We start from the raw sequence: 25,047 nt of genomic DNA, 5'->3' as shown, positions 1-25,047 counted from the left end.
TTAAACAAAGAGATCTGATATGTCCATTTCCGAAGTCAAAGTCGCATTGTGATATTGCTGTACAGTCAAAAGCAGACCATTCCTCAACTTCATTTTCAGGAAATCTTTCACCCAGATGCAAACATAGGATGTTGATGAAGGTTAATATGGAATTAGTATCCATTGAAACTTTTTCTCCAGACCTCATCCTCTTGTCAAGAAGACTGTTGACTTTATCACTCCACTTAACCTTGTCGCCTAAGTATTGCATTCAAAGTTTGTTCTATTTACCCTGTGCAAGATGATAAGCTTCCAATGGTGTCAAACCACGTTTTTGAAATGCCATGGTTAAGGAAGCCAGTTCTGATAAGACATCATTCAAAACTTCAAGTGTAAAACGAAATTGTTCACTGTTCAGCTTCTTATAGCAGTACTTTGCAATAGGATTATTATCTTTGTCTTCTTCAAAATATTTTAACAGGGGATCATAATTTTGAATAATTGCTTTAAGTACAAAGTGTCTAGATAACCAGTGCACTTCATTCAGAGGTCTGAAAGCAATTGATTCACATTCAGATGCATCTGCTATTTCTTGAAATTTGCATTGTTTAGTTAAGACTGACAGAACACTGTATACACAGTTCTCATTACAGTTTCTACTTCTTTCATCAATTTTACTTTTTTCCATGAATCAGAAAGTCCCAAATCTTCCCGATGTGCAACACAATGTTGCTGCACTAAATGTGGAATGTCTTTTCTCAGCTGTGCTGCAACACCATCTATTTTGCCCAACATAACAGAGGCACCATCAGAGGTGAACATAACCATTTTATTCAGGTCTCATTCATGTTTCCTATAGAATTCCCTAATTGCTGTTACTATTGATGTAGCATCACATGCTTCCAACTGTAGCATCCCACCAAATGATGTCCTATACTCATTTGAATTGACTGGTCGATACTTAAAGTAGAGTATTAAGTACTTGTTGATAGAAATGTCTGTACTTTCATCAACAGTTAACTTACGATACGTTACTAATTTAATGTCTGCCATACGATTATCTTGCACGATGCCATTGATAATTCCAAGAAATTCAAACGCATAGTTTTTGCTTCTCCAGCTATCAGGTATACTAACATACTTCACCATGTGCTCATTGATATCTTGAACAGAGAGCATTGAGATATTCATCTTAATGGCCAGCACAACACTGTCGACAAGAACCTTAATTTCATCAGGACTGGAACGCTTCCGTTCATTACTAATTTGCCTGTTTTCTTTTTGGTTGGGCTTTCAAGCAACATGTCAACCAGTCCCCCTCTTAAATTCAGATTTTTTACTTCTGAGTTTCCTAATACTGTCGATATGAGATTTACTTGATAGATGGCGTTTCAGAAAGTCCAGTTTCCAAACATCATCCCATATTTTTCCAGTAGAGAATTTTCCAGTTGCTTTGGCATCTTGACAATAACAACATACAACTCCATCGTCTTCGTCATAGGTAAATATTTCACACAGTCGAACACACAATGTATTTCGAGATTCCGGTGTCTCCGTTTCAACAATTTCTTCAAGCCATTCAGACCTAAAAGCTGTTGCAGCTCTCTTGCGTTTTACACTTTTCACCATTCGCGGTTTAGACATTTTAAGAGTTATATCTGGTTGCAATTTAATAAACGAATACAGTTATACAACCACAGTACCACGCTGCACACTACAATTCCACGAAATAAACAATATGGCAGAACTAGTTTCATATCCTATGGGCCATAGGCTATAGCCCTATGGGGCACATGACGTATCAAGTTCAACTGCCAAAGATAACGGAATCACGTGAATGACTTAAAATTTATATTATAGCACTTCAATAAATGTGATAAATGGGAAATCGGAACAGCTGGTCTTCTGTAACATTTCATTTTAGCAGTGAAAATCATTTTAGGCAAAAATTTATTTTTTTGTGCGCGCTATTTTAATTTGTGTGCGCGTGCACAGGAACAGTGGTTTGGATATACCCAGACGTCGCAAGACAAACACAAGAGATGTAAACATTTCTTGGCAATTAGAACTGAGACAGTGACGCTGGGGGCAACTTTTCTTTTAGCCTATCCATGTAAATGTTTAGTCAAGTATCTTGCAGTTAAATATGTCTTTTTTTTACCTGAACACTTGCGCACATTTCTTGATATGAAGAAGCTGTCTACTGCTAGTGTTAATTAAGTCGTACAGGGAACCTTACTGCTAAACCTATTCTTTTATATCAAGTTATTGTAAGAATTATTGTTTCTCTTCACATTTTCCAGGAATTCTCCAAGGATTGATTGTGGTCTAAGAAAGTTTAATTTGTTTCTTTTGAGAATTGATTTAATTTCTACTTGTACCTTTTACAACTGATTTCCTTGAACAAGGTTATCTTGTGATTATTTTGAAAATTCAATAAAGATAAAGATTTTTTTTAAAATGTCTTCCCTTCCAGAAGTTACAGGAAATTAACCCCTTCCCCCTTTTATCAAGCTGTACTAGAGGATTTTTAGCATGGACCTGCAAGGTAGGTGCTCACAGGAATTCTATAAGCGTTGGAGCATTTACCATGCCAGCCTACGCTACAAACCTCTAGGACAGTTTGATAAAAGGGGGGCAAATCTATAAGCAAATGCTGCTCTGCTGCAGAATATGAACACAAATCCAATTTATGGGCTTTTGACCCTTTATCCCCTCTTTTACAAAAGTGTAGCGTGGCTTTTAGTGCCGGCCACAGCAGTAACTGCTCCAACACTCATAGAATTCCTATGAGCGTAGGAGCTATTACTGCCACAGCCGGTGCTAAAAACTGCACTACACTTTAGTAAAAAGGGGGGGGGGGATGATAGAAAAAAATCTTGGTGATGGTGTCCTCACAATGTGTTTACAACATGCACTATACTTTTGTAATCCCAGTGATTTCAGCAGACAAAGCTGTGAAATGTATTTCCCCTTCACTTAGGATAATTCCCCTTTTACATGTAATGCTGGGTGGAAAGAGATTCAGTGAAGTGCAGTAAAAACATTGTCACATTAAAAGTCTTATCAAGAAGTAAATTAACCCGCTCAGCACCTACTGGTACTGGGCTCACATCAAACTTCTATTGGGGCCTGTCCTGATTGGCTGCATTGTGCAGATATAGTGGAAGCATAGAATGTGATTAGTCTCATGGGAAGATACACATTGGTAGCTCTGACAGAGCAGTGCAATAGTTTAAAAAATTCTTCTCTCCCTAAGAGCATATGAAGATGTTTTTGGGTTCAGAAGCCTGCTCTAAGTACTGTTAAGCACAGGCTCTCCAGGTTCCCACCCTGCCTGATCACTGATTGAATGTATGCACAGTCAGCCACAGTCCCTCTCTGTTCAGCTGTAACTGAAAGCAGAGGATAAGCACAAACATTCTCAGTTATAGGCTTCACTTTGAACACACACACACACAAAAAGATTTTGGAACAGCAGACTACAATAATCATTTAACTGCTCTCGTGGGCCACACAATTAAAGTAAAATTGCTCCAGGCCTTAAGAAACAAATTTATTAAAAGTGTATGGTACAAGAATTACTGGCTTGGAGCCCATAATTTTTATTACTGACCAGTAATGTGGATTTGTTCTCACCGATGCCATAATTCAGCTGCCTAAGAGACAGATCAATACTTCGCCTCCTGCCTTCCTCTTCTGCTTTAGTAAGAAGCAACAGTGGTAATGAAACTAAACCACTGGCTCAAACCATCTAATCATTGGAGTATGGCAAAGATGGGCTAATTAAATTATTTTAATTTGCAGTTGTGCAGTATCTGTCACACAAACATTAAAAGGAGGAAGCCTGTGAGGAAGTCAGTTGGACCACCAGGTCATCAAGGAGTAAGAGAGTCACTCAAGGAACTCAAGACTATATCCAAGAGGCTCAATCAATTCTTTGCTTCAGTCTTCACTGAGAAAAGATGCAAGATAGATCCCATGCCAGAAATTCAGAGGAACTGAAAAACATCACAGTGGACTTGAAGATGTAAAAAGCCCAAACCGACAAGCTAAAGAGCAGCAAATCACCAGGACCAGATGATATACTAGAGCAATGGTTTCCAACCCTGTCCTGGAGGACCATCAGGCCAATCGGGTTTTCAGGCTAGCCCTAATGAATATGCATGGAGCAGATTTGCATGCCTGTCACTTCCATTATATGCAAATCCCTCTCATGCATATTCATTACGGCTAACCTGAAAACCCGATTGACCTGATGGAACTCCAGGACAGGGTTGGGAACCATTGCTCTAGTATATCATCTGGTCCTGGTGATTTGCTGCTCTTTAGCTTGTCGGTTTGGGCTTTTTGTATCTTCAAGTCCACTGTGATGTTTTTCAGTTCCTCTGAATTTCTGGCATGGGATCTACCTTACATCTTTTCTCAGCAATTTCATTTTTCTTCTTCTTCCTTTCACTAATATATCTGAAAAAAATTTTGTCTCCCTTTTTTACATTCCTAGCCATTTGCTCTTCCACTTTCGCCAGATGTATCTCTCTCTTGATTTCTTCCAGTTTCACCCTGTAGTCCTTTCTGTACTCCTCTTCTTGGGTATTTTTATATATCACAAACGCCAGCTCATTTGCCTTTATTTTCTCCGCAACAAGTTTAGGGAACCATTTCGGTTTCCTTTTTCTCTTGTTTTTATTTATTTTCCCTCCTCTCAAAAGCCATTTTTATTGCTCCTTTCAGTTTAGACCACTGTTTTTCCACTTTTCTTATGCTGTCCCGTCCTAAAAGCTCTTTCTTCAGGTATGCTCCCCATTTTACTAAAGTCCGTACGTTTGAAATCTAGGACTTTGAGTTTTGTGTGGCCGCCCTCCACTTTAGCTGTTATATCAAACCAAACCGTTTCTACCAGTTTAAAAAAAAAGTTCCTACTGAAAAATGTTCAAAAATCGATATCTCACTTTCATTCAGCTGCGGGCAGTAGCATACGCTGGTTCTTTGAGCAGCAGTCAGCAGCATACTCCAGCATACAAAGGAGTGGTGTTTTATAAGATGATTGAAAAGATTTTGTGAATTTGTGCATCTTAACTGTCATGATTTCATTACAAGACTCCTGAGGCAGGCCCTTGTGGGCCGAAACACGATTGTGTCGAGTCAATCACAATAAAAGAGACTGAGCACCAATTGGTCACCTTTGTTGTTTTGTTTGCCAAAAATCAGAAAGGCCAACCAAAACAAGATTTTTTTTTTTAAACTGCACATGTAAGTTTTCATTTGAAAGTTAAGACACACACATCTGTATACATCTCTTCAAGGACTAGCTCCAAAATTATAAAAAATGATGCACAGGTGGGTTGTTTGAAAATTCCCAACTTCGTGAGGCATTTATTCAAGTCTAACAGTTGATCAGAATCACAGTACAGTTACTTTTAAAAAGGTGCACCGTGAAGACCAAGACATCTCCTCGACCATAACCCAGAGATGCAAGTTGCACATCTCTGCAGAACCTAAGAGCCTGGCCTAATGCAACATCAGAACACTCATTTCTGGGTAGGACAAGCCTGGCCTGTTCCTCATAAGACCTACATTTCCAATACATCTCTCAGCTTCACTACTTGACAGGATGCAAAAAAGGTTATTTCTGCCTTACTGCTCGGCTCAGCCCTCAGAGTGCAATCTTCTATGCAGTGTGCACCTTTCACTTCCACCCACTCTGCAACTATTTATAGCTGTGGTGAGATTCACCACAAGTGCCTACAGCTACCCTGATTCTGCAGCTGCCGCAGTCTTTGTGTTTTCAAAATCAAAGCTTGCAGGTCAGGACTTTGTAGTCCTTTCCACATCCCTCCTCTCACAAGCACAGAGCTCAAAACAACATTTCAGGCACCAGAGGGTCACAATGTGCACCTACTGGCCTCTGCAACAGATCATGAATGGCAGGAGAGTTCTGCTGGCTCCTCCGATTTCTCCAACATAAAAACTGAGGGTGGTTCATGGCCTCCAGACTCCTCTCATCTGTCTACTAACTCTTTTTTAATGCAGTATCTCACACCTTATTTGATATTCAGCCTTATCATTTTTTTCTTCTCTGTTTTTGGCACTATTTATAAGAAAATAAGTGGAGGTTGTGTTCATCGGTGTGTCTGTCTGTTGTTTTAATATCTTCCGTGCACAAGATAGGCTAGGTGGATTCCCATATGACTTGGTTCATGGGTACAGGCGACACTGAGAATTTATTGTGGCAAAATGAAAATTGGAAGATCCTGAGGTTGCCATGTTATGGGGTCATTTCAAAAGAGGGCACAGATGCTAGCTCCTTGGATGATCTGGGTGTTTGAGGACCCCCAATGTGGAGCAAATTTCACTGTCCAGGGAAGGGGAATTCACTGTGGGCTTAGCACCTCTAATCACTTTGAAAAGGTGGCTATTATAGCTCCCTTATTTCAGATCAAACAGAAGGGAGGGATGGAAGTTCCCAATTTTCTTCTTTATCAGGCAACGTTGTTGCAGGAAGTGGCGGCATGGATTGGGTATGAGGGTCGTCCTTGGATGCATTTGGAGCAGGCTTTCCTGAGGGAGATCTGCAACAATCTTATCAGATATCTCTGTGGAGATTACCTTGGGCGCTCCTTCTTGACAGGAAAATGTTTCCAGAGTAGTCTTTTAGAGGGATTTTCTCCCAGGGGTGAGGACCCTGTTCGGTTTCAATGGGTCAAGCGGGGCTGCGCACGGTTGGGCAAGTTTGGAGGAATAGTTTTGTTTGATCATTTACATTTATGTGCTCTTGCACTCTGAAGTGTTACCTTATGCGCAATTCAGACTTTTTTTTACAAAAAAAGGCTTACTGGGATTTGGTTTTGGGGGAAACTAGATTGAAATTGGTGTTGCAGAAGGGTGTAGATTGAGGGGGTATTTCTCGTCTCTATCGAGCTTTATTACTCCGGGAGGCACCTGAGGATAGTTAAAGACATACTTGGGAAAGGGAGGTGGGGGAGATCATTGGCGGAGAAGGAATGGGGTGTTATAGATGCCTCTTCTCACTGCCTATTTCTGCTTCTCTTTTGGAAAATGGTTTCAAAATGTACTACCGCCGGTACCTGATTCTCCTCAGGGTCTCATCTTCTGATAGATGTTGGAGGGGATGTGGGCAACTGGGAACTTTTCAGCATATTTGGTGGGCCTGCCCTAGGGTTAAGGACTATTGGAATATGGTAGGGCAATTGATAGTCCAAATTTTGGGGAAACATTTTCCTGTTTTAATTGAATGTTGTTTGCTTACTACCTGGGTTTGCACCTCAGGAGCACCAGTTTACCCTTTTTGTGGTTATGTTAGCTAGGGTGGCATTGGCTAGAGCACTGTTCTTCAACCGCCGGTCCGCAGACCAGTGCCGGTCCACAGAAAATTTCTGCCAGTCCGTGCAGGGCCGCGAGATCTACAAATTAAATTTCCTGTCGGGCATCTGTTACCCTTTCCCTTCCAGGGCCGGCGTTAGGGTCGGCTGCGGTACTGCTACAAACGGACGGCGAAAAGAAAGACAGAAACCGCGGGACTTTTCCTCTTGCCTGCATCGCTATAGGCTCTGCCGATCTTGATTCCACCCACCTCTGAAGCGACTTCCTGTTTTTGAGGGACAGGATAGAGACCGGCAGAACTTGTAGCGAATAACAATGCAGGCAAGAAGAAAGGTCCAGTGGCTTCTGTCTTCATTCTTGCCGTCTGATTTAGCGGGACCACAATTGAAGGTAGGGTAGGTTTTGTCTTTGTTATTGCTGCCAAGTTTAGCAGGACCAGGGTCAAAGGCAGGGCTGATAGCAATCGAGTGCATCGGGGCCAGCAGCCAAGGGAGAAAATAAGAGATGCTGGATTATGAGGAGAGGGAAAAATGTGATATAGGTGTTGTGGGAAGGGGATGGTAGACCCAGGAGGGGGGGGATTGGTGTGACAGAAGGTAGATGGTGGATCCCCTTGGGGGAGGATAGTTATTGGAACTAGGAGGGAGTTGGAAGAATAGGGACACACAAAGACAGATGCTGGACCTTGCAGGGGGTAGAGAGATATGGAAAATGCTGAACAGGAGGGTGGAGTATAAAGACAGAAGTAAGATGTTGAACATGGGTAGAAGGAGTAGGGAGACAGAGGGGATATGCTGGACATGATGAAGGGAGAATAGGGAGACAAGGAGAAGATGCTGAATACAGAATGGAGGGAGTAGGGTGATGGAAGGTATCTGCTGGATTAAGATGGGGAAAAGAGGGGAGGTACTGGAATATGTTCAATATAAAATCATAACTGAGGCTTTTGCGGATGGGATCAGATGGTTTGTGGGGGCCGAGCTTGCGGAGACAGGGCGTAATTGTGTTTTTTTTATTTCAGTCTTAGTAGTTTGCCGGTCCACAGAATAATTATTTTATTTCTGCCGGTCCACAGGTGTAAAAAGGTTGGAAAACACTGGGCTAGAATATGGCACACAGTTAAGCTACTGGAACAGGGGCAATTGCTTCTTCGTTTGGATTTTATCTATCTTATGTGTAAAATGACAGCAATGTGTCGGATGCACATGGGACCCTATCAGAAAATTTGGAATAGCTATGTAGCTTAGCGGGCATCTTCATTCCACTCTGGGCATGAGATAGGGTAGGGGTAGCTATGGTGGTATTCAGGGAAGTGGGGGGCATTGGGGAGATGGGGGAGTTCTGGGAGTTTGAGAGAGGGTTTAGCAGTGTGGGGGGGGAGGCGCTGTAGGGGATCTGGTGGGTTACTAGGGGGAGGTTAATACTTATGGAAAGTGGTAGGATGTAAGCTGGATAAGGGGGGGTTTTGGTTTAGGCAGCGGTTCCCTCTTAAGTGAGGTGATTATTGTTACTAGCTAGGATGTTTTTTTCTCTGAGGGGTTCCAGGACTTGATTGTAATTGAGCTGTGTTTTCTGCTCTGTTTCTGAGTTTGTATACTCTACTCAAAAAACTTGCAATAAAAATTTTTGGGGAAAAAAAGAAAAGTTGGCTATTATGCCACATGCCAAGTTTCATCCCATTGCATTACATTTTCAGAGTTATTTTGCCCCCAGAGACAGACAAACATTCTGTACCTTTTTTGTATAGTTCTTCAGTTCTTTCCAATTTATATTTTTTGTAACGAACACAAATGAGTTGAATTGGGTCTTCCATTTGAATATTTCTAAAGATTAATTGTATTTACAGTTATTGTATTCAGGAGAACAGAAGCTCTTTTGCAGGGAGGAGTCAAGTATTCCTGTAATGCAATGTTTCACTTTCAAATACATACAGTGAAAAGAACAGGACCAATTTAAATTACAACCAGCTACAGAGGTGAGTTAACAAATATAAAATTATGTTTATTAGAATACAAAAAAAAAACAATGGCAAAATTTTCTAAAACCAGTAAAATACAAACAAGCAATCTTTGAAGATATTACATAGAAAAAGCTGATTGAGTCAATCGTTTCTAACAACTTTCAAGCTATCTAGATAAATTTTCAATTTTTTTGCCCTGTAAACATGGATTCCATTCTAATTTTAGCACAGATTTCTAAGATTCAAAACCTATTATCCCAGAATCGCTATGCCATACTACTACAATTTGATCCTTCACCAGCCTTTGACGTAGTAAACCATCATGTTTTAGTTAAGCTGCTTTCAGATATGGGCATGGAGGATAAAAGTTCTTACCTGGTTCAAAGGATTTCTTTTATTATGGTCCTATGTAGTGAACTTGGGGGGGCCTCAACATCTTCTGCTTGGTCACTGGATTGCAGTGTTTCCCAGAGTTCCCCGCTATCTCCTATCCTCTTTAATATCTACATGACTATGTTAACATTTTATAAACTAAGCCCTATCGAATTGCTATTTACTTATGCAGATGACATTTTTATTTTGCTTGAAGTCAACCCTAAATTGATTAATCTTACAGCCAACATAAATTCTTGCTTATCCAAATTACAGTTGTGGTCATATCTGGTTCAAATGAAATTAAACTCAATAAAAACAAAATTACTTTGGTTTGGGTCCAGAAATCGCAAACCTTCCTAGTTCCAATTATCCTTAATTCTAGTGATTATCTGCCAATTGAGTCTTCTTCTACAGTGATAGGAATCTTTTTAGACTCCTTCTTCTCTTTCCATTGTCAGGTAAGCCATCTGATTAAGAAATGTTTCTTCAGTTTGTGTATACTGAAAAGTGTCCGTCACCTGTTTTATCAACACCATTTTGGTCCAATTCATCATTTTAGCACAACTGGACTATTGGAACTCCATTTACGTGGGTTTGAGTAAAGGAAATGAAAAAAAAAAGACTCCAGTTAATTCAAAATACCGCTGTAAGATTGATCTTTGGTAAAACAAGGTATGACCATCTGTCGCCTCTGTTGAGTTTACATTGGCTTCCTTTTCTATTGAAAGTTCACTTTAAATGTGCCTGCATAGTTTTTAAAATCTTACATGGTATCTTTGATTCGTTGGTCTTTCTAGCTTTAAATTTTTTGAGATCTTCAAGTTCCAGAACTATCCATGTATTTAAACTTTCTTTTCCCACTGTAAAAGGTGTCAGATGTATCAATAAATTGTTCATTCCTTCCCTTATTTACTAACAACAATTTGGAACGACCTACCTTCTCAAATAAGATCCTGTCTATCCCTTCAAAAAATTCTGAAAACTACTATTTCAGCATTTTCTAGCAGATAAGTTTCCATGAGGTTAATTCTTTATATTAACTAAACAACTGTTAACCGAGTCGAGCCTTGTTTTTCAGGGATGACTCGGTATATAAGTCCAAGATTTAGTATAGTTAGATTATTGTAACCTAATATATGTTGGTGGATCTGAGAAAATGAAAAAGACTTTACAAAACATAGCGGTTAGACTGCTCTGGAGTATTTGCCAGTTGATTGGGTGACACTACTCTGGCTATAGTGGCTGCTCCTGGAGAATACATTAATTTTATATAATTTTGCATGATTTTCAGAATAGATTAGCCTCACTTTATATTCTACCTGTACTGTCTTTTTCTGTTTCAGGGAGAACTTTGCATAGAACATATCAATTCTCTCCTATATTTTCTATAGTTTTACTTCTTTATTTATTTATATTCCACTCCATCAAAACATTTCTAGGGATTCCAATTCAACATACACAATTTTAAGACCATACAAATCTCATCTAAAGAAAAATAAACAGTATTATATTTATTCAAAGAGTGTATAAAATACAGACCAGATCCACATGTTTTTAAGGAACTTTTAAAACTTTTCACATTTTGCAAAACCCTAATCTCTTCTGGAAGCTTTGTTCTCATACCAGGCTACAATGGTGCCAAAACTTAAGCATGAAAAATTCAGTGCCCAGGGTACACACCTTATACAAAATAGCATTTAGCATGGATTCCGCCTTATAGATAGCGCACGGCCAGATACTCCTGCAAGTTTTAATGAATGCCAATTAATATCAGTATTTGGTTGTCAGTACCCAATTACTGTTGATTCAGAGCCCATGGCCCAATTTATCTGCATGCGCATCTCAGAAGTGCATCCAAAGTTGGCCATCCAACTTGACTCGCTTCCATGTTATACAGGTACAAGATCCTTTAACCAAAATCATTGGGACCAGGCATATTTTGGTTTTTGGAATGGTAATGTTAAGTCAGAAAACGACAGACCGTAAGACCATAAAATTGCCACCAAACATTTTTATTTTAAAATAAGGCAAATATTAAACACTTCAACCGCTTCAAACACAAACTTTCTCTGCTACTGACTAAGATAATTGCTTCCTTTTCTGCTTCTCTCTGCCACCTGAGTGGAATATGCAGCTCTTTTTGCCATTTCGGTTTTCAGAGCTTTTCGGTTCTTGGAATTTAGGATAAAGGATTTTGTACCTGTAATCCTACTCCACAATAACTGATCTCTAGAGCTGTTAATAGCTAGCTTCTAACTTTGTTAATTTTACTTAATTTGTAACATCTTTTAACCATTGTAAACCGCATAGAACTTCACGGTCCTGCGGTATATAAACTGTTATTATTATTATTATAAATTCTCAACAACTGACAAGCTTTTTATCATGATCTTTGATGAATAAGTGATCTTGAAATTCATGGAATATAAGAAATGTATTATACTGCATTAACTGGAAACTAGCAGCAACTGAAATGAAGAAGGTTCATGTAAAAGAAGAGCATAGTGACTTAGTTTTCTTGTCAATAACATGAAATTGTAAAAATGCTTTGTGAAGGGACTTCACCGTTTACACATTTCCTAAAGAGGCTACAGCATGGTTACAACAAAGAATACAATAGTTCCTTATTTACCATCCTGCAGAGTCATCTTTCCCTCTGTGGATTCCTCAGCACCCACGCACCAGTACATTATGGGATCTGGTTGTTGAACTTTGCAAGTCTACAGTATTTCAGATGATAGGGTACTGGAAGAGTGCATGCCAGTCTTCAGGCACTTCTCACTGGGAAATACAAGTGGTCAGAATCGTTATCCACCCTGCAAAATAAACACTTCAAATTATCAGCAGTTCAAATAATGTTTCTATACATATAGATCAATGGATGGGAGGTTGTTTCACTGTTTTGCCACAAGGTACCCACACTGTAATCATGCACATTTTGATGGAGAAATACAGAAACAGAAAATGACAGCAGATAAAGACCATATGGCTCATCTTGTCTGTCTATCCATCAAATACTGAACTCCACAATCCCTTCCTCTCCCTTAAAGTACATTTATGCTTGTCCCATGCATTGCTGAATTCCCATGCATTGCAGGATTGTGGAATGAATGATCATGGGTTCAAGTTGAATGTGAATAAAACGGAGATGATGCTTGTGAAAAATCAGAGGGATAATTGGGATGTGATGGGAGAGTAATTGATGGTGAAGGAGATGAATGTGTTGGGAGTGTGCTTGGACAGTTCGTTGTCTATGGAAAGCCAAATATTGAAGACAATACAGGAAGCTAAGAATGTTGTATACATTGAAACTGATGCTGCAGGACTATGATTTTCATACCGTAGTGCAGGCACTAATTTTAAGTAAGGTGGATTATTGTAACGCTTTGTATTTGGGGGTTGCGAAGGTAAAGATAAGAGTGTTGCAGTTACTTTTGAATTCTGCAGCATAAGAACATAAGAATTGCTGCTGCTGGGTCAGACCAGTGGTCCATTGTGCCTAGCAATCCGCTCACGCGGTGGCCCTTAGGTCAAAGACCAGTACCCTGATTGAGTCTAGCCTTACCTGCGTGCGTTCCAGTTCAGCAGGAACTTGTCTAACCTTGTCTTGAATCCCTGTAGGGTGCTTTCCCCTATAACAGCCTCCGAAAGAACGTTCCAGATTTCTACCATTCTCTGGGTGAAGAAGAACTTCCTTACATTTGTACAGAATATATCCCCTTTTAACTTTAGAGAGTGCCCTCTCATTCTCTCTACCTTGGAGAGGGTGAACAACCTGTCTATCTACTAAGTCTATTCCCTTTGTTATCTTGAATGCTTCAATCATATCCCCTGTGTCTCCTCTTTTCAAGGGAAGAGGCCCAGTTTCTCTAATCTCGGGCAATTCCTCCAGCCCCTTAACCATTTTAGTCTCTCTTCTCTGTACCCTTTCGAGTAGTACAATGTCCTTCTTCATGTACGGCGACCAGTGCTGGATGCAGTATTCCAGGTGGGGGCATACCATGGCCCCGGTACAGTGGCATGATAACCTTCTTTGATCTGTTTGTGATCCCCTTCTTAATCATTGCTAGCATTCTGTTTGCCGTTTTCACCTCCACTGCGCATTGCACGGACAGCTTCACTGACTTGTCTACCAGTATTCCCAAGTCTCTTTCCTGGGGGGGTCTCTCCGAGTACCACACCTGACATCCTGTATTTTTTAAGATTTTTGTTACTGACATGCATCACCTTGAACTTATTCACGTTAAACCTCATTTGCCACGTCGCAGCCCATTCCTCGAGCGTGTTTATGTCACGTTGCAGATCTTCGCAATCCTTCTGTGTCTTCACTTGAAACTTGGAACATTTCTTCCCAAGCTTTTGCCTGTACCTAGATGAAGGCATATTTTCAGTAAACATTCCTGGAATTCTTTTTGTTTCTACTGCATGAATCTCTCCCTCTCATTCCTCTGTGTTATAGTGTGCAGCAAGTTACACTCTAGGAACACAGACATCAGAGCTTTTTGTTGTTAGAGAAGTACGTTGCTTTTATTTATTGTCCTCCCCAAGGAGCTCAGAACAGGTTGCACGGTAACATACATAACAGTTAGGAAACAAGGCACAGAACAACTAACAACAAGGCACAGAAGACTGAAGCAATATGGGTACAGTGAGATGCATCTAGTTCAGTTGTTCAGGATTAGCATGTCAAGAGAGTTCTCATGTGAATCAAGTAAGAAACTGCTAGATTTGGAGCACTGTTCGATGATAAAATTTCTCACAAAAGAAAGGAAAAAGTCAAAGGAGAGCCATGAATTCATGACTGCAGTTTATGGTGAATCTGCCCAATTTTCCTACAAAGTAAAATTTTAGAGCAAGCAGTTTAAGTGGGATAGAGTCCACTGAAGATGACCCTCACACTGGACAGCCTGTGGAAGCAACTTCCATAGAAATGCGCAAGAAAGTCAAGAATTTTGTCAGATGAATTAAGGCTTCTTGAATAGCTGAAAAAGTGGTCATATCGGCAGATAGTTTGGAAAATAATTCATGAAAAGTTGAGCATGTCCAAGGTTAGTGCAAGATGGGTTTCAAGAATGCTGACGCCATGTCAAAAGGCTACTAGGCTCCAATGCTGTCAGGAGAACTTGGAGATGCTCCGTGAAGACCAAGTGAATATTTTTTCATCATTTGGAGATGAGTCTTGGGTCTATCACAGAGATCCTGAGTCCAAAATGGAGTCAATGCCGTGGAAGCACAAGTCATTCCCCACCACAAAAAAGCTCATGACAGAAAAATCTGAAGGCAAGATCATGGCAACTGTCTTCTGAATATATCAAGAATGAGACTTTTGCTTCTGGATTTCATGCCACACAAGACAACCATAACCGGGGAGAATTATGCCAACACAATGATCGCTTTGCAGGAGCCAATAAAGGAGAAAAGACAAGAAAAACTCACAACAGGCATGCTGCTTCTTCACAAGAATGCACTGGTGCACATGTCACAACAATCACAGGTTGCCATCCAAGAATGTGGGTTTCAGCAGCTGAACCTTCCATCCTACCAGTCCTGGCCTGGCTCCCTCGGATTATTTCTTGTTCTGAGTTATGAAGAAATCTCTCTGTGAACATTGGTTTTCAAGTGATGAAGCTGTCAATGAAGCTGTGATGTCCTGGTTTGGCACTGTTAATTCAGGAATCAGGGCTCATTTTATACAAGTTATATTCAAATTATTTTATTAAGATCCAGTCAATCTAGCTCTTCATTTGCTAAATCAGTGTTTACATAATGCTGCTCACTGGTTAAATACCACCATCTCAAACTGAATCCTACAAAATCGAAGGCTATGTAATATTGTATGTAATATTGTAAGACGCCTTGGATAAAGACGGATTAAAAATGTTTTAAATAAATAAATATGAAATTCTGGCCAAACCTTTTCTATTGTCCCTCATATTCTTGGTCAATAATTAACTCTATGTTCTACACTGAAGATATTACTAGGTGTATTGCTCGATTCCAGATTGACCTTTGAGAGCCATATGTCCTCATTAGTGTGTAGTTGATTTGCCTCTCATCAGATTAGATCTCTCATGCCTATTTTAGATAAGAAATCTTTACACACACTTGCACATGCTATGATAATGAGTAAATTGGATTATGCAAATTCTCTTTTTCATGGTCTGCCACAATATTTGAATAAGAGATTTTAATCCATTCAAAATTTGGCAATAAAAATGATAAATGGAACCAGATAGTATGACACAGCTACTCCTCTGTTAAAGGAAGGTCACTGGCTTCCTAGTAAAATGATGATGAAATTTAAAGTTTTAGTTTTAACTCAAAGCTTTTTATTCAGTCCGCCCCCAATTTTTAGCAAACTTACTTATTCCTTATTACCTGACATGTATGCTAAGATTTCAATAACAAAATCGATTAGTGATCCCCTCGTTATCACAAGCCAAGATTGATTTCACATGTAAATCAGCGTTTTTAAAAATTTGGCCCTAGACCTCTTCCTAATTATCTTTGCTCAGAAACTAATATTGCTAAGTTCAGGAATGATTTGAAGACTCACTTATTTTCTTCTGCCTTTGATTGATTGATTGACCTCTGCATAACAATTACTGGTAACAAAAAATAATCCAAAACTTAATATACAATACGTTTTGGATTGGATTATTTTTTGTTATATACGATTGTATCCCTTGATACATTTAGTTGTTTAGAACAATTATTGGTAACATCTTGTCTCATCCATTTGGGTTGTTTTGCTTGTTATGTTTTCATTTTGATGTATTAACTGCTCTATTTAACCCATTGCAATTGATGAATATTTGGGTGACAGTATATCAAATATGTTAAATAAACACATTTTTATTTACCCAGGAGTCACTCATGAAAGACTTTGTCAAATTCCTGAAATTCCAGATACACATAATCAACCAACTTACTTCCATCCACATGTTTATTAACTAATTTAAACATGTAGCAGATTGGTAAAGTAAGATTTCTTGTGGCTAAATCCATGTTGGTTCCATCTCACAGAACCATGTCTGACCCGGCAGAGGCAATGCTTATGTTCTTATGGTGAAGGGGATTGAAGGATACAGACAGAGGGTAACTATACAGGACACTAAACGAATAGGGAATATACGATTTAGGTAAAGGATCACTTAAAGGTCATGGACCTGGGGCGCTGCCGCGGGAGCGGACTGCTGGGCACGATGGACCCCTGGTCTGACCCGGCAGAGGCAATGCTTATGTTTTTATGCATATTCATTAAATTTATTCTTTAAAATAGCTTCTACCATTGTGTCTGGCACCGACATCAGGCTCACTTATCTACAGTTCCCCAAATCACTCTAAAGTTCTTTTTAAAACCTGGGCTCCCTCCAATTATTCCGCAAGCAACTGAAAACCTGGCTTTTCACTAAAATGTAATTCTATCCCCCCTTACTCTTCTCTTCTATATATAAGTTCATGTAAACCTTTTTTTTCCTTCTCTTCCTATATTTTAAGTTCTTGTAAACCGTGCCGAGCTCCACATCCATGGAGATGATGCGGTATATAAACTTAAGGTTTAGTTTAGTTATTTTGGCCACCCTCCAATATTTAGGTAACACCCTCCAATATTACCGGTAATCAAAATAAATTTGCAATTTCACTGTTGAGTTTTTATTACTCTGGGGGTACACAACACCCAGTCCAGGTGATTTGCTATTCTTCCGTTTGTCCATTTTCCCTATGGCATCCTTCAGGTTGACCATGATTTGTTTCAGATCCTTCAAATCATCATTACCAAATACTATTTCTAAAATCAAATAGGCTAAAATAGGGAGAAATATAATACAAAACCCTCTGTGTAAGCAAATACTTCTCCAACAATTTATCACAGTGTACACATTACCATCAAATATACGAATAAAAATACTTGTTTTATAAAGTGCTCAGTCCAACCACTTACGTGCTCAATGGGTTCAAGCAACCATAAGACCATCACAACAATCCAAAAGTCCCATACTGCCCAAAAACTTCAAATAAAGCCAAGGTACTTATCTTTGCTTTATTGGTTGTGTTATTCCATTTCTACCACTTTTTGCTACCCCTTGTTTGCTGTTACACCATGCTACACTCCCCTGTGAAGTGACAAACCAAATAAAGCTTTAAAGCAAAAACAGCCAAACTTGAATTTAATGAGCCTCAACAAGCAGCCAGTGAAGTTCCCAATAAAAGGGAGCCACATCGCATGATTGACATGTGATCGGCGGTCACTTTTAAGGCAGCCGCCAACAATGGTGCTGTTTAGAGAATCCGGGGCCTTAGTGCTTAATGAAAATTAGTAAAAGGTCTCCTAAGCCACATAAAACCTCTCAAAATCCACCCGGATGGTTACACAAACTCACTATCCCCATACCATCAAAATTTTAAAAGGTAAACCTTTCAAACTTAGCTTGATAAACAAAGGCCCTTAACAAAGAACACTGGTTTTCTCAAGGGCCATACATCTTCCTCCTCTCAGTTTTCTTCTCTTCTGCAAACACATCACCCTTGAAAATAAATAATATATTTGTAACGCAACCTGCAGTTTATTTGTATATCCGGGAATTTTGCCCTTAGCTCATTCTAAAGTGACTTGTTTGGATGGGAGGTGGTGAGGAAAACATATTTTGAAAATCAATCACAAAAGTACTGCTAGTCTAATAAACATATGCCACCTACAGCTTGTTTGCCCAGACTTATTTCTAACAAAAACACAGCAAGCCAGGATATTAATTGCTCCAGTTTTATAAGTATTCTGGCAGTGTATCAGATAATAGGCATATTTCCTAATACATCCATGGGAAAACTGAGGCAGGCAAAAATTCCTCAAAGATGCATTTTAGCTTCCTGTTATGTAAAAATCTCTCAAAACAAATTTCTGCCAAATCCAGAGCCTCCTTGATGTATGCTATTGACAGCCAGCCCTGGTGATTCCGGCAAGTGATTTCACTTCAGTACAAAACACTGTGGCTGCCAACATTGAAAGATTTCTATTACTACTATTAATTATTGCTGTAGCACTACCAGACACGCAGCGCTGCACAGAGTCACAAAGAAGAAGAAACAGTCCCTGCTCGAAAGAGCCAAGAAAGACAAAATACCTTCCAAAGCTAGTCAAACACTATATCAAATTAGTGTAACAAAAAGGTATCATCTTTTTTGTTTGTTTGTTTTACTTAATACAAATTATGCCTAACGAGAGGCTTTTCAAGTTTCAAGTTTATTAGGATTTCATATACCGCCTATCAAGGTTATCTAAGCGGTTTTTACAATCAGGTACTCAAGCATTTTCCCTCTCTGTCCCGGTGGGCTCACAATCTATCTAACGTACCTGGGGCTATGGCTATGGCTTTTCTAAGCAACTGTATTTTCTACTAAATTATTTTGCAACCAAGCTTGAAACAGCAGCACGTAAATGAGGAAGAAAATCAAGAGTTACAACTGTCCAAGTTAAAGTAACATTAAAGGACTTCTAGAAATCAATTTTTGTTCCCTATTAATTTTTGAAGATCATAGCTGGGCGACCTTTCAGACTGCTAAGAGAAAGACTTACGGTACATCATTTTCCCTGACCAGTAATGACCTTCAGGTTAACTGCAATAATTGCCAGAAAATCTAAAATAAATTGCCCATGAGACCCTTTTACCTTCATTGCAGAGTCTCTCTCTCAACAGGACTGGTAAAGCCACTTTCTAAACTTGCATTTCCAAATTTTGGAGATATTTTTATTGAAGGGCAAACGCACGCACGCATGCACAAACACAGTTCCCCTTTTCTACTTTCAGTTTCAATATTTATTCAGAAAAAAGGGGCAAATAAACTACTGTATCACTCCCAAATTTAAAACGCTGGCTAACTTGAATCTTGTGAATTTAAGTATGTAGAATTTTCAGGTCATGTATAGGTCACATCCCTGTCAACTCACCCCTCCCTTGTCCCCAGTTATTCTGATCATACTATCTAAAATGTTGCAAACTATATATAACCTATGCTTTGCAAATGGAAAATGCTCAATTGTCACTGTCGCAGGGACCTCTCTTATTTAATGCAAAATCTCAGTATGACGTCAAAGGTCACTAAATAAAATTCTACTTAGTTAAGAGAGTCTTTAATAGTTTTTTCAACTAGAACCTGGTATAAGAGGCAATTCATGCCATCTTCCCACTTAAGTGAGACATCTATGACATCTGGTCAAAATTCTCTTAGGGAAATTAGGGGTCCTTTTACTAAGGCTCTGGATTTTAGCATGCGCTAAATGCTAACATGTCCTTTATATTCTATGGATGCATTAGCGTTTAGCGTGCGCTAAAACAGCTAGCGCACCTTAGTAAACGGGCCCCTTAAAGTCTAGCTGACATATTTTAATTCTAATTGACCACCTTGGGATCACTGCCTGCTCCTTTCCCCTCTCATCTCCTTTTCATACTCTGATCCTATTTTTTTCTGGCTGAATTATGGATTTACATTACATTACTTTCTTTTCTTTGTTTATTTACTGAGAACCACAGTATATTAAGTTCTTGAATAGAAACAAATGGGTAAATTCAAGAATGTCGACCTAATTCTGTTTGCATGGGCATAAAGGTGCTTCTTTATGATCTGTGTTTATTTACAATTGTATAAATGATGGTACTCAGAATGAATGCTCTGCTGGTAATTTAATTTGATTTATCTAAGATTTTATGTTTTTTTAATGTTCATTTATGTATGTTAATTATGAAAGTTGTTTTTGTAACACACTAAGAACTTTGGATTATGCTTGATATGTGATTAATTAATAGGATTCTACAGTGGCAATTCAGCGCAGAGCTGCCTTTATAGAACACTAACCTAGCTTTAGACGAGAGCACTTAAGCCAGCTCAAGTCTGTTGTAAATGCTGGTGCCTAAATGACAGTATTCTATAACACTGCACCTAAGGGCTTGACACGCCCCCTAACCCACAAATGCACCTTCCTCTACCGTGGTTTGATAAAAGCCAGCGTAAGTTACATACGTAAGTGACCCTATTCTACAGCTGAATGCCCAGTTGCATGCTTGTCTTTAAGGGGAAATTAATTTTGTTCAAGTATAAAAAAAAAAGTAATTTTGTGACCGTGCCTATTTTCTGAAAAGTACACATGAGAATTTGGAGCCATATGATTATCACTTTTATAACGAAAGAATATTATTTATTCAACATTAAACCTAATTCTAATCTGTTAGTAAGAGGTCATTTTTTAACAGGTTGAAGTTACATCAATTTTGTATAGGAAAACGGGAATATATTTTCACCTTGAAAATTATCCCACTTAAACTCCACATACTCCACATTTACAACTGCTGTTTAGTACATGTAAATTTCCCAGCTTATTTTATATACAAACATTATACAACATGTTCATAAACTCTAACCCCTCCCTAATCTTGACCCCAAGATTGCCTAAATTTATGTGGTCTGAATGGAGACAAAGGCTGTATAAGCCTACGTTTATACATATATACTCCAGATTCCTTTCAGTGTGAAAACACTAAATTATAAGGACGCAGACGTAATAAATACATCACTGCCTTAATATAAATGTACTCCTTTGCAAGTACTGTTAGGACCATCATTCAGACCATTCATTTATGTAAGGACTGAATGGTGGTCCTAACAATACTTGCACAGCAGTACATTTATATTACGTATAACTTAACATAAAACTCGCTTCTATACCACGAATACCGCTAAGTTCTGTGCGGTTCACAAAAGATACACAAAGGAATATGACAACAAGGTATCTAATTTCCAAAACATTTAATAAAAAGATGCATTTTTAAAGCACATTAAAACTGTTGGCAGTTGACATATTTATTACGTCTGCATCCTTATAATTTAGTGTTTTCACACTGAAATGTAGGTGCCATTTACAACTTTTATCCTATAATATATGCTTTTTCAAAACTGAATGTTCCAAGAACACGGTTATACCGTTTGCCTTTTCTTTGAAAACACTGGTATTATTTTGCCTTGTTTGGCCCTCATATTTCTGTGGGCAATTGTCTTTCTGCTCATTCTTTTAGTGTCTTGTATTTTGTTTATTTCAATAAAAGACCTTGTTAAATAAATTTGAAAAAAGAGAAGAAAAATAAGGAAAGAGAAATGTACAGCTTCCACAAAAGCATTTTGTAAAAACTGGAAGATGGGCATCTTTGATTTTAGCTTATTTTGCTCTCTTGTCAAAGATAAATACAGAGTGGGCCACAGAAAAGTAGCCCGCCTCTAATACCGGTGGTGGCCTTCGGCGACAAATACCCAGGAACAAAACTTGTGGGTAAGTGAATTAAAACAATCCACTTGCTTGTTCATCTTGTCATACTATCGCCGGAGGCGGGCTAATTTTCCGTGGCCCATCCTGTACATTTCTCCAGGACATCCCTGTATTTCTTCTTCATCCTGAGCAGAATAATGGCAGGTTCCTCTTACAACTTCTCACATATAGATCCCAAGTCCCAGAAAGATGCAAGTGTTAGGTGTCATAAGTGCACCTTTGGCTTTTGACCTCCTTCTACACAACCTTCAGGCCTCTGCCCCCACCCAATTTAGATAATTAAGCTACATTGTAATTACCCCATGATCACCCTTCCCAAAAGTCTAGTAAAAATCCAAAACTGAACACCATAAAGTGCTAAAACTTTCATTTGCGCATCTATATTCCTGAAACAGGGACTATTAGGAAATTTCCACCAATTCTACCTCTCTTGTGAAATACTTATAATCTTTAAACCAACTCAAAATTTGAAGAACCGTAATGTTCACCGTCTGAAAATGTACGTCAGCACTGTTAAAGGAGGAAAAAGCCTCAGATCCCCGTATGCGGCTGGAGAGGGAAACCACCTCGCTGGCGTTTCGCCGAAGGGCTGCGTCAGGGCAAGGGAAAACGTCCCACATTCCCAGTGGGACAAACTACAAAATGCTGGTTCTCTCAGGCTGTCTGGACCTGTTGCTTTGCTTTGACTGCAGCTGCTCTCTGCTGTCTCCAGAAACTGCCACCCCAGGCTACTGCCTAGGAGGCCAAATGTGCACATTCAATTACTGAAGGTGAGGTGGAGAATCTGAGCAGGCACTTGACTCCTCCCTAGTTCCTTTTCTTATACATGACTCTGCTGCAGAGTCTGAGCACATTCTCTGTCCCTACAACAAAGTCTAATCAATAATCTGAGATGCCACCATTTTCCCCATTCAAAGTGGATGAGAAGAAGAAAAACCCAACATTTTAAGTGGAGCAGATGATACTTAAAAAGTAGTACACACAGAGTTAAAACATCAAGAATGAGATTTATGAGAAAAAAAAAAAAAAGCTTTAGGAAAAATAATACCCAAATCTAGGCTTCTTATTTCGAAGGGAAGACGGTTGCAAAAGGGAGGCAGAGGCCCAATTGGTGAGAGACCGGTTTCAAGTTTAAGAAATGAAAAAAAAAAAAAAAAAAAAGTTGTTCTTTAATCCTGGTTTCTAAGCGAAGTTTTGCCGGTTGAGACCAGTCCAGGGGCAACTTTTCGGCTTCGGGGAAACGAGCGCAATTGACTGCCAAAAGGCCGCTCGCTGGGGGTCGCCGCAGGGTTTGTTGCATTTCTCGTTAACTTACGACGAGGAAATCGTTCCAGAAGAATCCCCCTCCCGCTCCCGCCCCTCCTACGCTGCCGAGCGCCAAGTGCGAGTCGCCCTCTTTCGAGGGTCCAAAAGCCGTGGCGGGTCGGGCCCGGCGCGAGCTCCTCACCTGCTCCCCGGCCTCCTTGGCGAGCGCAGGCCCGGAGGGTGCGGTGGGGCGGGCGGAAGGCGGGGCGAGACGAGACGGGAGCTGAGGAGAGAGAAGGCGGGAAAGAGAAGCGAAAGGGCCACAAACTTCCTCCTCACCTCCAAAAGGCGGGAAGCGGCGGCCCGGATGTCACGCGCCAAGTCCTCCCCCCCCCCCTCGAAGCCAGAGAGCGTGAGAGGCGTCAATAGCAAAGCCACCCCCATTCTTTTCCTTCCCCCTCTCCCCACTTGGTGAGGTCTCTTTCCCCTTCCCCACTCTCCTCAAACCTCCCTGTGGAAAAAGGGTTCAGGGAAGGGAAAGAGGGGTAGAGAGTGGGGAGATAGGCTGACTGGGGAGGGGGGGACAAGGGCAGAGGGACAGCTGGTCAGGGGTCCAGGAGATGGAGGGTCTGATGCTAAAGCTGACGGGCAGATGCTGGACCTAGGGGTCGAGTTGAGGGAAGATCTGACCTGAGGGGGGGCTGATGCTGGGAGAGTGGGAAGAGGATACTATGCGGAGCGAGAAATGAGCCAGGGGTAGGCTGGAGAAGAGCGGAGGGGCAAGGGCAATGGATGCTGGGCTAAGAGGTGAGAGACAAAGGGGACTGGTCTTTGAAGGACACGAGAAAGGGTGAAAATGGGAAAACAAAAGGGAAACGAGTCGGGACAAGGCGATAAGACATGAGAAAGAGACTGGAGGTGACGAGGGTTAAGTAACTAAGGGCAGGATTCACTAAAGTCCCGAAATCTATCCGTTTCCGAGTCATTGTAGCCAATCAATTCAGTAAAGCTTGTCCATGCAAATGATCCAATCGTAAACACGCCGCTATAAGCGCAGAAACATCGATCAACGCGCATGCGCACTGTATCCTTGTTGGTTTTGAAGCACATAACGCATGTGCTAGCTCTTTAGGATGCAACAATCTAGCTGGAAGGAAGGGGGGAGGGATAGCTGGCCCTTAAAAGTTCTATTTGATTTTGGATTTATTTTTTTTTTTTTGTTATTTGGCATGGATATTTGAAATGTACAATGCGCAAGGAAAGCACGGGGTTAATATGCGATTTTCTCGCCATGCGCATTACAAATCCGAGATTCACTCCCACACTCGCTATGCGCATTCCAAAAAAAATAAAAAAATATTTCTAACGCTTATGTACATGAAAGTTTATATATATTTAAAAGTTTAGATATATTTTGGATTTTTGGAGGAGTAGATATATATTTTTAATGGGGTTCTTAACATGCACGAGTCAGTTGCTAGGCAGAAATAGTCGGCGAGGATTTAAACGACTGGTCCTCAGCAGTCGTAACTTTTTGGACAGGAAAGGCCAGTTGATTTTGACGAAATTATGTCATGAATCAACACGTTAAGAAATTTACATGCCTTTTTACTCATTTGCATGTGCAGATCAGATCAGGTGGGGATGTGGTCTGGAGGAAGGTTAGTGAATCAAGCCAGAGTCGGAAACTGAGTGCAAACCGATCAGTACACGATCGGTTTGCTTACTGAATCTAGCCCAAGGTTGGTAAAGTGATTAATGGCAGAGAAAGCTGAGGCTGGAGTGTGGAAATAGGGGCTAGAAAATTAATGGGACTAGGAGACTGGGAAAG

At 40.0% G+C, this 25,047-nt stretch overlaps 1 protein-coding gene across 4 annotated transcripts in view; it reads right to left on the bottom strand.

The window, feature by feature from the left end:
• Nucleotides 1-23,576, bottom strand: part of LRRK1 (leucine rich repeat kinase 1) — a 149,377-nt gene extending 125,801 nt beyond the window's left edge. For 2 of the 4 annotated variants that reach the window (XM_033919980.1, XM_033919977.1), the window contains exons 1-2: nucleotides 23,020-23,304; nucleotides 12,291-12,474 (exon numbers count right to left, since the gene is read on the bottom strand). Coding sequence is in view for 3 of the 4 variants with exons in the window: in XM_033919977.1 (XP_033775868.1) it covers nucleotides 12,291-12,348 (58 nt within the window). In the remaining variant the exon portion in view is untranslated. The other 2 variants (XM_033919979.1, XM_033919978.1) reach the window with 2 other exon arrangements.
• Between the last annotated feature and the right edge of the window lie 1,471 nt (nucleotides 23,577-25,047).

This window comes from Geotrypetes seraphini, chromosome 14 (genome assembly GCF_902459505.1).
Source record: "Geotrypetes seraphini chromosome 14, aGeoSer1.1, whole genome shotgun sequence".
In the NCBI taxonomy this organism is placed as follows: Eukaryota; Metazoa; Chordata; class Amphibia; order Gymnophiona; family Dermophiidae; genus Geotrypetes; species Geotrypetes seraphini.
The sequence above is the reverse complement of the archived record's forward strand: the minus strand, read 5'-3'. Positions and strand labels throughout refer to the sequence as shown.